Source organism: Pholcus phalangioides, unplaced genomic scaffold, assembly GCF_987345545.1.
Source record: "Pholcus phalangioides strain wild (caught in Gottingen) unplaced genomic scaffold, Ppha-v1.0 ptg000010l_1, whole genome shotgun sequence".
Lineage (NCBI taxonomy): Eukaryota > Metazoa > Arthropoda > Arachnida > Araneae > Pholcidae > Pholcus > Pholcus phalangioides.
The window spans coordinates 38,757,536-38,773,171 of NW_028301603.1; the positions used below are offsets into that span (position 1 = coordinate 38,757,536).

A 15,636-nucleotide genomic window follows, 5' to 3' on the forward strand; every position below is an offset into this window, starting at 1 on the left:
CCCCTAGGAGCCACAATGCACACTTTGAGAAACACTGCCCTGCCAGCTTAAAATTGGTGATAACAAAACTAGAATAGATTTTGTTAAACACCACTCCTTGTCTCCAACATTTTCAGCTTCTAATCCACTTGACAGAAGGTTGAGATGCTTGAAGAATTCACTATCGCAAAGTGGACAATAGATGTATGAGAAGATAAGTAAGGGCTGTTATACAGGCGAGTTCCAAGAAAAATTGGCCTGGCCTATACTCAATACATATATGCTTGTAACAATAGCAGAATTTGGGTTGTGGCTCTCACCATCAGTTTGTTGTGCTGTTTGTTATCCCTGATGCTTTTTGGTGTTTGGACATCTCTTTTCATTTTTAGCTCTCGTTCTGTTTGTATCAAAACAATGGCTGGATTAAGGAAAATATTCGCCCATGGGCAGGATACTGCAAAAGAAAAACTTCTTGAAAACAGAAAGACTTACGGTGAAAAGATTAGGGGCTTCAAAATGATTTGAATGATTTCCTACTGCGATTGGAATTCGGGAGGTCCTTACTTATCTGGAAACACGACATTTAAAATTCTTTTCAAAAAAGAAGATTTTTTTATCGATTCATAGATTGGGAGTGGAGAACTACAGCTCTGTGGGTATGTACACATGGTTCTTCAGTAAAACTAAGAAAAGAATAATACAGTGTAGTTTACTAGCAAAAAAAAGAAAAACTTTTTGTCTCGTGAATAAGTTTCGAGCTATTGTGAAAGACAGCTTTAGGGCTCCTTGGACTGAAAAGCTAGCTGATCCCAAGTGGCGTGTCATTTAGAGATCTCAATAAGTACTTTGTTGGGAAATGCAAAGGTGTATTAGAGAAAATCACCCTTCATTCTCGTGTATTTACCAGGGCACCTTTTTTTGACCAACAATGCGTCTGGTATTGGGTTCCATTGTGTGATAAATAAGGATTAAAAATTTGTGGGACTTTTATATAGTCTAAACTATGTCTTCTACTAACAGACATGCTACTAGTTATAAACAATAATGTCCACAACATAGGCGTACGCAGAATTTTCTCGAGGGAGTTTTCAGATTTTTATCTTCTGGGGAAGGGTTTTTACTTTTTTTCCTGCAAAATATCCTGCACTATTATCTTGACTCAACTCCCCCCCCCCCCCTTTTGCGTACACCAATGGTCCACACAATTCTGTAATGTGATTAGTTTAGGGATTATTTTTAAGCTTTACATTTCTCTAGTTTTCATCATCTTGTCTTGATACATATTCTGTTTAAAACAGTAGGTCGTAAAATATTTTGTCACTCAGCCTCTTAAATCTTTATCGATTAATAAGTTTAATATGATTTCTGCTATCACAAAATGTCATTGATGAGGACAATTGGCGAAGTTGGTTATGGCAAATAGCATAAGTAGCCAAAACTTTGCATCACAGGAAATTTACTGTGTGAAGAAAGACGAATCTTCTTTCCATACCCGTTTGCTTTGTTTGGTCGGAGAAGAGAGCGTTGAAATACTTTGCTTTCTACGAGTAATCCAGTTATTGTTGCGAAAGGTTCTACAATGTGCAGTAGAAGAATAGACAAAATAAATATGGGGGGGAGGGAAAGAAATTTGTCTCGAAGAAGCTCTCCGAAATTCTAGGGTCCATAGATTTTCACCCCTCTGGTAGGTAAACAGTTAATGCAATGCCTAATATCAGTGGAGTTTGATGTAACAATGAGTGTGCTTATGCGATGTCCAATATTGGTGGAATCAATATTGGTAAGAACATAAAGAGTTATACTGACAATACAGATATAGTGAATTTGCTTTGAATAATGAGTTCGTTAAAACAGTTATACTGTAGTAGATTCCCAAACAGTATGCCATGGCACAGGAAGCAGTGACAGATTAATGCAATTTTGGGAGTGGGTGGAGAGGTTTGTTAGAAGATGCAGGAAGCCAAGGAGGGGGCCTGGGGATTGGGGATATCCTCCAGGGAATATTTCACTTTTCCTGATCTCGGGGGGGGGGGGGGTCACCCTCACTTCTTTTTTAATCCATCAGTGACTGTAAAGTAGGGGCAGTAATGCATATGACTTTCTCGGTGGGAGGTGCACTTTTTCAAAATAACGTGAATTTGCGGCGTAGATATGTTGTCTTTGAACGCAGGTTGGTAGCCGCGAAATTACTGTTATTTTCAGTATATAACCCACACGAGAAAAAACTCACCCAAATCGGAAAATGCGGCATATTAATTCAGGGACTTCGACAGCTCACATGTTATACCAATAACAGTACAGGACATTGTACTGCAAGGTAGTAGAACTACTTTCCGAGGTCACACAATCACACAATTTTGGTAGATAAGTGAAAAAAATTGAAGTCTCCCCCCCCCCCCCCCGTATATTTTTCCTTGTTTCAGAAAGAAAGCGTCCAGTGAACAAACTTTTCATGCCTCTTTTTCCTAAATTCCGGGTATTTGATGCACTACAGTGCATTAGCAGTACCTCCGCGAACCACGGACAAGAATTGGTGCAAATGTGCAGGGATTCAGCGCCTTGGCGTACCATGTAGCAAGAGAACCGTTTCGGCGCAGTTTGGCACAGCTCTTGCAGCCCTGGTCAACGTCATCACTGGACTCATCGATTCTGGTTACCTGCTGCAGTCGCATTGCTGGGAGATGCTTCGACTAAACATTCAGAACAGAAAGTTGTGGGCCTCCTGAAGATGTAAAAGGTGCCACGATGGACTATACCGATGAGAACGAATCATTCTGTTTGAACTTTTAGCACTAATAAGACTAAACAAAAAAAAGTAACATTCTGTGATAATTAAGTTTTTGAAATGTTTTTTTGTCTAAGCAAACTCAAAACATTTAACATCGTTTACTTTTTTTGAACATCGAGATCTTGTTTTCTCAATGTGTTTGCTGCTCACAGTGACGATAAGTTTACAAGATCACACTTTTTTGGTCTAATTTGTTTTACTAAAACAGCAAGTCCTCAGTAACTGCTCTACGGAAATATTGGACTTGGAAGAGGATTCAAAAAAGTCCAATAAATGTTCAAACCTTCGGAGTATGATAACGGAATTTGAAACCATAGGATCATTGGCTGTTCGTCTTGGAAAAGGAAGAAAAAGAATTTCTACAGACAAAGAATAAGAGGTTTTGCTTCAGGTGGAAGAAGACAGAGCTTCAAATTCTCGTGTCAGGCATGTAGCACAGACGTTGGATAGGCCATGTTCAACTGTCCATAAGACCATGTGGAATATCCTCCGATATTATCCGTACAAACTTCCAGCGGTTGCTTCCACATGATTATGACCTCAACTGCAGTTTCTAGCTTGCGTTAAAGTAGACTCAGAATGGCCTTGAAATATCCTCTGGACAGACGAAGCGCATTTTCACTTGGATGGTGCAGTCAATACTCACAACTGCCGAATTTAGGAACCAGAAAATAAACACTACCTTAGCGGTTCCATTGCATTCACCAAAAGTGAGGTATGGGTGGATTTACTACATCATTTATTCTGCAACCCTTCCGCAAATTGCAGCAGATTTCAATGCTGGGCCATCAACAAGTGTCAGCGTGCGAACCATTCAACGAAACATCATCGATATGGGCTTTTGGAGCCGAAGGCCCACTCGTGTACCCTTGATAACTGCACGACACAAAGCTTTACGCCTCGCCTGAGCTCGACAACACCGACATTGGACTGCTGAGGACTGGAAACACGTTGCCTGGTCTGACGAGTCTCAGTTCCAATTGCTTCGAGCTGATGGACGTGTACGGGTATGGAGACAACCTCATGAATCCATGGACCCTACATGTCAACAGGGCTGGTGGAGGCTCTGTGATGGTATGGGGCGTGTGCAGTTGGCGTGATATGGGACCCCTGATACGTCTAGATACGATTCTGACAGGTGACAGGTACGTAAGCATCCTGTCTGATCACCTGCACCCATTCATGTCCATTGTGCATTGCGCCGGACTTGGACAATGTCAGCAGGACAATGCGACACCCTACACATCCAGAATTGCTACAAAGTGGCTCCAGGAACACTCTTCTGACTTTAGACACTTCCGCTGGCCACCTAACTCCCCAGACATGAACATTATTGAACATATCTGGGATGCCTTGCTGTTCAGAAGAGATCTCCACCCCCTCTTACTCCTACGGATTTATGGACAGCCCTGCAGGATTCATGGTGTCAGTTACCTCAAGCACTACTTCAGACATTAGTCGAGTCCATACCACGTCGTGTTGCGGCAATTCTGAGGGCTTGCGGGGGGCCCTACACGATATTAGGCAGGTGTACCAGTTTTTTTTGTCTCTTCAGTGTACCTGCTTATTAATTTTATCAAAGAGAATGAGCATAACAATTTTACAAAGTGTTTAAAATATCTAATACTCTACTGTTCACACAATTGTGTTTGCAATGAAAGCAATTCTTTCTAAAATAGACAATTAAGTACAGAGAAACCTAACTACAATGATGCTCGATATAACAATAAATCTCTCTGCAACATAGCATCATTATATCAAAATTTCACTGTATCAGTGACGGGGCCGTCATTTCAACTTTTTCCGGGGAGGGGGGGGCAAAAAGCATGTACAAAAGGTACGCATATATATATTTGTATATACCATTTGTAGTGTATTTTCAAAAGCCGAGGGGGGGCAACGGCCCCATCTGCCCCCCAAATGACAGGCCTGCAGGGTTGGCAAGTTTTTGTCATAAGTAGAAAAAACCAGGGTAAAACTGTCCTGACAAAAATAGTTTCTTTCCTCAACTATGCCTGCGAGGCATTGTTATGCATTTATTTTTATATTCATTAGGCCTATGCAAATGACATAGTTTTGAACTCAAATTTTGGTTTTGATAGTCAATAATTTTTAGGGTTGGTAACTTTTTGCCATAGCTGGAAAAAAAACTAGATTAAAAACGTCCTGACAGCAATAGATTTTTGCGATGTAAAACAAACTGATACTTCCCACATTTATTTATGCCTGGTATTACGCACATATTTGAGAAAAATTTATACAAAAAACTTGTATATATAATTTTATAACGACCCCAAACGTTCTGGACGACGTGTGGTCATTGTATCAAAAGAAAAAATGTAGGATCGTTGTTATATGAAAGCATTAGGGACTTTTCATACAGGTTGTTGTAATGAAATGATCGCTATAATGTGGGGTCATTATAAGTAGTGTGTGAAGTATTTTCATCTGGTAATATTTACCAGTCGAAACTTTCCTGCGAAAACCAACTATGATGCTTTCTATATGATTTTATACAGACAGGTAAGCACAAAAAAACCTTGGGAAGCATTGTTTACATTCAATTTGAAAATTTGTGACTAACAATAAAAAGTCTAGCGATTTTATCCATATTTTCTTCTACTTATAAATAGAACATAAATATTTTAAAAAAAAGTTATCTGTACTATGAATAATTTGTTCACTGTTTATCCTATTTCCTGGTCGCTAACTTGAGATCAAACTGAATGCATATATTGTAAAATACACTATTAATTATTAATTACATAAATATTAATATTTTTTGTAAATTAAAAAGTTTTTTAATGTATTTATTATCATCAATACATAAAGGCTAATTATATTTATCAGGTTTTTGCTGTTTTTAATCACAGCATTTATCAGTAAATACCTAGTTTTTACCATGTCTTGCTGAAAACCTAACCCTGCGCACATACACTACAACCCATGTTTCAGCATATATATATATACCAATACATTACAAATTCTTCAGAGGAATATTCATGTTCATAAGATGCATGTAGGGATAAGTCAGGGTCGTCTTAATATTTAAGGCATAGTTTGTTGGGTCTAGAAACATGATTAATAACATACAAACAAAACAATGTTTGACATGAAAGTTCACATACCTGTATTTGTGTATAAATCTCTTTTTTCTTTATCTACAAGTACAGTATACATCTTCCCCAATAATTCAAACCTCTTTGTGGCATTTTCCCTGTCCGAAAATCTTGATAGCACAGGATGATGAATAGACGATATTCGCCTATATGCTTCTGTGACTAAAATAGGAATAAAAAAATATTTTCAAAAATCGTTTCATTCAGACAAGATTTACCAAGAAAAGCTCTACTAAATACAAAGCATCGAAAAAAAAGGGGGAATAATAGAAGAGAAATCAAGTGTCTGCTGTGATACTTCACTTTGAAATACGATTTTTAAATGCTAATGATCAACCAGATAAATAATGGATAATAAATTTTTTCAGAGAAACTCATATAATCATGCTCAAGGGACTGGGAATACTGCTGATTATCATACTAGAGGGTACCACTATACATGATTTCCACTGTTTGTATAAAATTACACAATCAAAAACTAATTTTTTAAAAATTACAATATTAAATCAAAATACAAATTACGATATGTGGGATTTCTAGCTTTAGTTTTGTCTTTTGATCAGTAGAGGGCATTGCGTTATGCATGAAAATGAATAAGATTGAGATATAGAAGAATGGTAATGAGTAGTTGTCAGGCAAGATTGCAGGAAAAATCACTTTTTTTCATGTCTATTTTTTTATATGTTTGTACGCGTAATAAATGATTAGGAAATTGATGTTCATTTCTCTGTGAAGAGCCCACGGAGAAAATGGGGTTCAGCCCGATGGATTTGAATTCATCAAATTTGGATGTGATGGTGAATCAACTTAATTTGAGTTACATTAGCGAGAATCGTCCTAATTCAAGGGTTGTTACAGGGTTCCCATTAAAATCTGCCTGACCATTTTCCTGACCAAAAGCATGTACACTGTCACGCACATATATAATTCTAAACCATCCAATATATTCTAAATTATAGAACCCCCCCCCCCCCCTGTATTCATGGGAGTTACATTCTGGGGTGGGGGAAAATACGGGAAATCTGCGAATAACCGAAACCATATAGTTTTTTTTTTGTTTATCTCGTTTACTAAATACTTGAACATCATGAGAAGAGCACAGTGACTAAAAGTATAAGGGAATGTAAAAAAGGGTGCAGTGATTGTTGGCGATGTTTTCTGAAAAAACATTGTGATTTCAGTGTGCCGTATCTTCTTCATATCATCGAGTATGTTGACAAGATTTCCTCTACCAATTGTTCTACATGTGAAGATACCATAAAGAACCATAGTGAAGTACCATAGAGGGATCTATATCATGAAAATAATCTATTGCTGATTTGAACTTGAGAAGCCCTTTCCCTATGTTACTCATGGTGAACTTGTCTTTCACTTCTTTATTTATAAGTGTAATTCTTTCATACCTTCAAGATATTTTCTGCATTTGCATGCACAATCATCTTCATTGAGTGGCATGTATAGTGAGCCTTGAATGCTCACATTACTCCATGATCATCTATGAATGATAGATGTTGTATTAGGAGACACATAACACAGGGTTGGTAGGTTTTCGACACATGGCAGTTTTTGACGGTTTAAACCGTCACGTCAAAAATCTCACATATTGCTTTTCAATATAAAAATTTCCATTGGAAATATACACGTTAATTGCATGTAATATTTGAAGTGAAAATGTTATACAAAGAATAAATACTTGATATGATTATAAAATAATTTTCTACTCTCTACAGAATTATTTTGGACAAAATATATATAGTTTTTTCTCATAAAATATACAATTTGAATAAAGCATGGCATAAACACTGAAGGGGAAACTATGGGATGATTTGCCATTCTCTGATTCAAGATCATTCTTGACCTTCTGAAATTTCTTCAACTGCTTTTACAAGTGGATTGATATAAAAAATAGTTTCCCAACCTTTTTTATCCCAACACGCCTTCTTCTCAAATTTTTTCTCCTATCGCCCCCAATGCGATCTAACCCATAGGATCCTATGTTATATCTGTAGCCTCTACTGCCCCCCTGGAACATTCCATCGCCCCCCGGGGGTGTTAACGCCCACGTTAGGAATCACTGATATAAACCGTCTCTCTCTGTTGTATTCTTTTTATAACACAGATAAGTGTTTAACGTTTATGATGTCAAAAACCCAACCCTGATATAATGGACTTCCACACCATAAGCTTTGAACTCATTGACATATGGGTGTCAAAGAGTTTTATTCAGTATCAAAAGAACTTTGAATGGCATGTCTTCACTCTCAAGGTACTTCCTGACTTTTTGAATGAAACATTGTTTAAACCAATCCAGGAAAAGTGTTTTCATAGTCCAAGCTTTTCTATTGTATTGTTCATCCAAAATACTGTGTGGGAGCTTTGACTTATCCTTTCCCTTCAATGCTCACGGATTCATAGATTTGAAAATGACAGTGGGGCTTATCATGTACTTATAAGCATTTGCACAAACAATATAGTAAGTCTACCTTAACTTGCCTTAAAACCGGGGGCTCACTTTTCTTCTCGGGTGATAAATGTTCTATACAGCATTTTCTTAAAAAGTAGTGAAGCTTCGTTAGTGTTAAACACTTGCTGAGGTGAATATCCCTTCTCTTCAATAATTTTCGGCAGAGTCTTTGGAAATTTGGTAGCCACCTTCTGATCACCAGTGATTTTCACATTGTGTAATATAAATCGTTTCTTAAACCTATGAAATCAACTTTTACTTGCATAAAATTTCGATGAAATAGACGTTTTACTTGCCCTTCCTTTTATAGAAGAGTAAATTAATCTTTTCGCTCTTTCCCATTATAATATTACAATCAATTGGACTACCTTCTTTGTAGCAGTCTTGTACTCACAAAAAAAAACCCTGCATTTTCGGTATGAGAAACACATGGATTCCATAAGCAATGCAAAGTTTTCACTGCCACAGGTGCAGCTACAGCTGTTCGAATTTCAGATTCCTTTTTCTTGATATACCTCAACGTAGATTCGTTGATTCCGTAACAGAGAGTCACAGCAACAATTGACTTACATATCCAATATTTTCTTGTAAAGTTTTCACTATTTTTGTTTTTTTAGAGCATCATCGGTAGCACTAGACAAATGAGCCATCCTAAACACACACAACTCAAATTTTGTAAACAAAACACGTGAATGACGATTGCTGAGTGTTGCTGAAAAAAAAATTTCAATGAGGGAAAAAAACCGCAAATACAGGGGGGACAACTGCATATCATTTTGCGGTAATATAACATTGAAAAGTATATTACAGACAGAATGTTATTATTTTGCCACCAAAACCCCTTACAAAATCAAATTGTGTATACGATCTCACACACAATACCAGTTTCCTTGGAAATCTCACACAGAGATAATTGAATTTAAATCATTCTTCAACATATAAAGGTTCTCTACCCACATGCAGGAAAAAAAAGCAAGAGGATAAAATGTTTTTTCAGAAGAGATAGAAAAGAAGTTAAAAGCTGGTATTGGCTTTCTTTTTCAACAATGGAAAGGAAGGTCTCTCCACTTTCGATCCCTTCATCTATTTACTCAAGAGGGCAGATTGTTCCTTGCTAACATTGTTTTCCAGTATGTAAAACTCCACCCTTCAACAGAAAAGACATTTCTCTCAGTAGGGGATCTGGAGGAAAATGCTGATAAGGATTTTTTTTTTTTTTTTTTTCCTCTTCCTGGGGATCTGAAAAATAATCTTCCATTGAAAAAAAGTGAAGGTAAACCATTTGAATGTTGACTTTTCCTCTTTGATTGTTTCCCCTTCAGATTACCCCTGACTTTTTCCAAGTACCGTATATACTCATGTATAAGCCAAGTTTTTTGGTGGAAAAATTTGTTCCTCAAGTAGTGGGGGCGGGGGGGGGGGGGGTGCCAGCTTATACTCGGGTCAGATTTTGATGAGAAAATATCGACCCCCACAATCAGTAGTCATTTTTGTAGCAGTGTTCGAGAAATCGGCATTATTGGATTATTGGTATGCAATATGTTCAAACCCTACAGAACTAACTGATAATGTCAAAGCAGAGGCAAAGAAATTGAAAACATCATTGGCTTTGATACCAGGTGGGCTAACGTCGATTGTACAGCCTTTAGATGCGAGCATCAACAAGCCTCTCAAAGACTACTTGAAGAATTTGAGGATCAAATGGATGAATTCTGATGATAAAGAAACTACAAAATGTGGTGCTTACAAGAAACCTGACATTGGCCTAGTGTGCCAATGGTTACATGAGGCGTGGAATTCTGTTTCCACCGAAATTATCATCCCAGATCCTTCAAAAAGTGTTGCATCAGCAATGCGATGGACGGAACTGAATATGATATCCTCTTTGAAAGTGACAATGGCGATGAGACAGTCCAGATTAAGATAAAAACGAAGATGCTGCACCCTGTGATGATTGATGGATTACGGTGAGGGAGAACCAGAAGAAACAGATTAAAATGTTTGAATCATTTTCTATTGTAAATTTCCGTAAGCTATTCATTTTGCATGAAAATATAAGAACTTTTTCTCTGAAATACATGGATTTTTTTGGGTCGGCTTATACACTGGTTTTCAAATTATTGAGATTTTCATGGTCCTGAAATGGGGAGGGGTCAGCTTATACATGAGTATATACGGTATTTAGAATTTTCCCTGACTTTTGATAAATATTTCATATTTTCCTGACCGTTTTCCAATTCGCGGACTTTCCCTAATTCTCCCTGATTTCCAGGTCGCTGGGAACCCAGTACTATTTCGTGGAAGTAGAGCTTGCTGGGATGTATTTAATCGTTTGCAAAGGAAATACTGAGGTAGACATGCGGTTACGCCGTCGTCGAAGACCATATGAGCAGTTGTCAGAGTTCGATAGGGAAAGAATCATCGAGATGATGGAAGCTAGGTGGTCAGCTCGGCGAGTAGCTCGTCAACTAGGCCGTTCTGATTTTACTGTGAGGAGGTGTTGGGACCAGTGGACAGAAGAGACGTCATTTACACGGCGACCAGGTTCAGGACGCCCTCAACAGACCAGTCGTCGAGAAGACCGTCACATCATCCGAAACGCACGCGTAGAGCCAACTGCCTCATTGGCCGTTATCCAGACACAGCCAGCAGCTTCACTACGGGCCCCTGTGTCTTCCCGAACCATCACAAGGCACCTGGCTGAAGGACATCTGGTATTGCGGCGCCCATTACGTGTGCTGCCAATGACACCCACCCACCAACGCCTCCGTTCGGAGTGGTGTCGAGCACGACAGGATTGGACTGCAGCGGAATGGAACCAGGGGGTGAACTATCTCTGCGGTCCTTAGCCGAAAAAAAGTAGTTAAGCCCCGATTTGTCCTTAGATGGCCAGTAGTTCGACTTTTTGGTACTATATCTAAGCTAAGGACTTTTTTTTAGTAGTTACTTAGGACCGCTGCTAAGGACTGCCTAGCACCAGTCCTAAAGCAGCCAGAAAAGTAGTTCACGGTGGCCATCTTGGAAAAGAGGAAATTTCGTCTCTGGCCGCGAATTCTCGCTGTGATATTTAGTGATGAAATGCTGTTTTTTTTTTCGAATTAAACAATTTTTTACGATAATAACGACAGATATAACTTAGATTATATCTTCGATGTCATCAAAGTTGAAGTAATTCATCGTTATATCCTGCAAAACCAGATGTTGACATCGGCGATCGAAGCCACGACGAAGTGCTAGCATGTTCATTACTGAGGTAAGAATTATTTTATTGCTGTCGAACTATATAAGAAGAGTGTTTAGAAATATTCTTAATATTTTTTTGCTCGGTAAATGCGTTATTTAAAAATATAAATGGACAATGTCACGCAATCAATAGGGCAGTGGATCCCACTTGGTAATGCTGAAAAATATCAAATAGCCCATGTATACTTTGGATTGTATTGAAAATATTTACATGGCAAATGAAACATAAATCTGCAATTACGATAATATCAGATTGAAATTTTACATTCTATGTTTTTTGCCGTATTAATTTTTTTCAATGAAAAATTATGTCTAAATAAATTGAGCATGTGTGTAAATAAATAATTTGAATATTGTTGGCACAATAAAAATTGTGCTTGGATGACTATGCTATGAATAATCGCCTATAAATAAGGAAATTGAAAATTTGTGTTTTAGATCAACCTCCCTTCAATGCACAAAGTAACTAATAAGCTACAATTCATTGATAATAAATTACAGCACCTAAATGACAAAAAATTTAATTATTTTTTTATGATGAGTAATGGTGAAATTGAAATAAAGCATGGTAAAAATTGACAGTAATGTTAAATATTAATTTTTGTAAAACTCGTGCGCTAAAGGATTAAAATATAGATTTGATATTTTGAACTGTTCAAATGAACAATATTGTAATACTTAGTGGAAGTTAAATTTTGAGAAAAAAATCATGTGCCACTTCTTGAAAAATTGCACTCTGTAACTCGCTCTGAGATGAGGAATATTTAATAAGGAATCATTATATTGTTTTGTTGATATGAAAAATGAAATTTGTACAATGGGACTAAAAAATAGAGTTGGAATTTCAGGCACAGTTTTTATTGAGGTATATACATTATAACTAGAGGAAGCAGATTAGTGTTCGAAACGTATTACTACTTCAGTATTTGGGTTATGGCCTTGCTGTGTGTGTTCAAATTTAATTTTTTGCCAAAAATTGTTTTTGATTTTGTGTGTATGGGTAAACACAGAAAACAAATTTCCATGTCGAATATTTAAGAACTTTAAAATATAACATTTTGAGATGTTATGGAAGTGAAACTTTTAACAAGCATTTATTTTTTAACAATGTTGTTAGTAAACAGCTGAGAGATTATATATATATTAGTGTATATACATTTGTGAGACTTTTCTTACTCCGAAAAATTTTGTTTACCAGGAACTTGGCTGTAGGTAGCTACGAAGTAATGTGAAGGTTTTCAAGGTTACCAAACAATTCTCCCAGAGCAAACAAAGGTAATTTTAATTCTTTGTATTTGACTTTGAGCAACAGTTTCCATTATTATTTCCATGTAAAATGAAATATTTCCATGCATGATTTAATGACATAAATTTTAACAATCATCATTTTCACTGATTTTATTTGTATCAACAACCCTAGTGGAACAAATACAGTCGAATCCGATTTAACACCACCATCCCATCCACAGAATTTTGACGTTGTATCAGATCATAATCATAATAGCGTTTCGGAGAGGCTGTATTACATAAATTCACATGTTTATTAAGAAATGTTGTATTTCAGTGTCTTATTTATATTGCACCATGAATAAAATAACCTATTTATACACATTCAATTTTAAGTTGAAAAAATTCATAAAAATTGTAAACTGTACAATCACTTGAATATTTCTCAATATAAAACTCAACAGAAACATACTTCCCTCTGAAATTATTGTAATTTCAGCGACACATTTTATATGTGCAAAAACAAAATAAGCAACGGGGAAAGGTGGCATTGTTTTTAGTCCATACCATATTGGTTTCTCTCGAGAAATATCTTGCTATGATTAATTATCTCTATAATAATTTTTAATTGAATTGAGGAAATTAAGATAGACTATTTCTTAATGGCTACCTATACCACTCAAAATTTGACCAGTGCAAGTAAAAACATGTACTGTTGAAAAACTTGTCTTGGCTATATAAATGAGAGGGAGGACATTAAAAAAAAACTTTGAGAAGCTTTACTAACTGAAAAGCAATATTAATTCTTTGAAAAACGTGTTATATTTACTGATGAGCAAATTTTGTGAATGGAAATATTAAAACAATATACTTGACAACAAATAATATCATACTTTTTAACTAGTGAGACCATACAACACTGCAAAATTTCTATGTTAATTTAAATAGGGGTTCCCCGATCCACAAGAGGTTGCTAAGGATGTGTTTTAGAGCAAAGCTGAAAGAGTAGAGTGAAAATATATAGTAAGATGCGTGCCAATAGGTTTTTGCACTTCATCTGTCTGACCAAAATTTTAGGGTAGAAACATGGCTCGAAAAATTGAAAAAGGCGTGGGCCAAATTTTTTGGCAGCCAAGCATATTTTTAGAAGAAATAATCCGAAGTAAAAAAAATTATATTCAACTTTTTCAGCACTTAGTGATGATCTTCACATGTTGGAAGATTCAGACATAAACTCCAAATATTTTATGATCTGCATAGAAAATTTTAGGTGTCAGTATGAATTTTTTTTTTGCAATGTTGGCTCTTAAGATTTGCCAAGCCCTAGGTAAATACATCTAGACATGAACATGTGCATCTATGTGGAACGCCAGGCCTCCCTTGCAAAACACAGTTTATACATTTTGGATCCTACTGTGATAAAATGGTAGCGAGTCTACTAAGTGCTATTGTGCACGAATTATCTCTACTTATACAACTAAAGACTGTGTTATAATTTGAAATAAAATATACAGTACATTTAAATATTCATAGCATAATAAAAGTGTTTTTTTTCCTTCTTCTTTTTAATTTCAGGTAAATCAACATTTGAAGATGCAGATGAAAATTTATGAATCTCAAAAAATTATATTCTTGAAAGATGCGATTTCTAAGAAAAGTACAACCAATAAATTGTGATTATGATAACTCTCTATGAACATATGTTTGAAATAAAATGTTTTTGTATGACAAATCATATGTGCAAGTTGTTATTTAATTCATGTTTCAATCAATCATTCATCTTCTAATCAACTCAAATGAAATATATTGTCAAAATGAAAGTTATCAGGTGAAATTATTTGTTGGAAGCTAAATATGAAACAGATAAATTGATGAAAGATTTTTAATATAGACGTATATATATTTTAAATATTGAAGTATTCACTTCCATTAACATGTAAGTGCTCATTCATAGAAAATCGTGTTCTGATATTTTTTAATACTGAGGAGAAACCCATAGGGGGCCCAAAAATCTACAATTATTTTGCATAATAACCCTTTCAAGAAGAGCCCCCCCCCCCAAAAAAAAAGGGAAAGTCTGCCCCGGAAAGGCACACTACGACCATAGGCTCAACTAGTGCCGGTAACCGTAATTTAAAATTTTGCATTTTGTTGTAAGAATTTTCTTTTTTCCAAATTTTGATTTCATCAGTATGCGACCCGCTTATATGCAGCTGGGGTCCCAGATACTCGCTTCTTCAAGTAACCAAAAGTGGGATCCATGAGCTCGGACAAGAAAAATACCGAATCTTATTCTTAAAAAAGTCGCAAGATGAAAAATGCAACGTCTCATATACATTTACAAAATAATTAAACTAGCTGGCGATGTTAGAGTAAAAAAAATTGCAAAACACGGGTGACAAAAATGTGTGGCGAGTCCCTCGGAAAAAAAAGTTTGTTTACAATCAGTTGTAAACATGAAATCACTGCCACCACCCACTGCGGAAAAACGGTTGTTAAATAATTAGTAGTAGTTGTAGGCTTCAAACGGCATCCCGATTGGTTAGCGATCTGTTACTCTCGAAACCAAAAATTTTCGCTCCCTCTAACTACTGTTTCACATCACGTGACCTTAAGGACTGGTAGTTCATAGTACCTCTTAACTACTAGTAGTTGAAGCGGTCCTTAGCTGCAGTCCTCCGACCAGTAGTTCATTAGGACTAGTAGTTACTAAGGACTGCAGAGATAGTTCACCCCAGGTCGTCTTCAGCAACGAATCGAGATTCAACTTGAGCAGTGATGACAATCGTGTTCGTGTGTGGAGGCCCCGTGGTGAA

The 15,636-nt window shown here is 36.5% G+C and overlaps 1 protein-coding gene across 2 annotated transcripts in view; it reads right to left on the reverse strand.

Moving 5' to 3' along the window:
- The window catches only part of LOC149081426 (uncharacterized), a 191,939-nt gene that overhangs the window by 164,135 nt on the left and 12,168 nt on the right, over window positions 1–15,636 (reverse strand). For both annotated transcript variants that reach the window (XM_089238360.1, XM_089238358.1), the window contains one exon: window positions 5,896–6,048. In XM_089238360.1, the coding sequence (XP_089094486.1) occupies window positions 5,896–6,048 (153 nt within the window). The remainder of the gene's footprint in view (window positions 1–5,895; window positions 6,049–15,636) is intronic.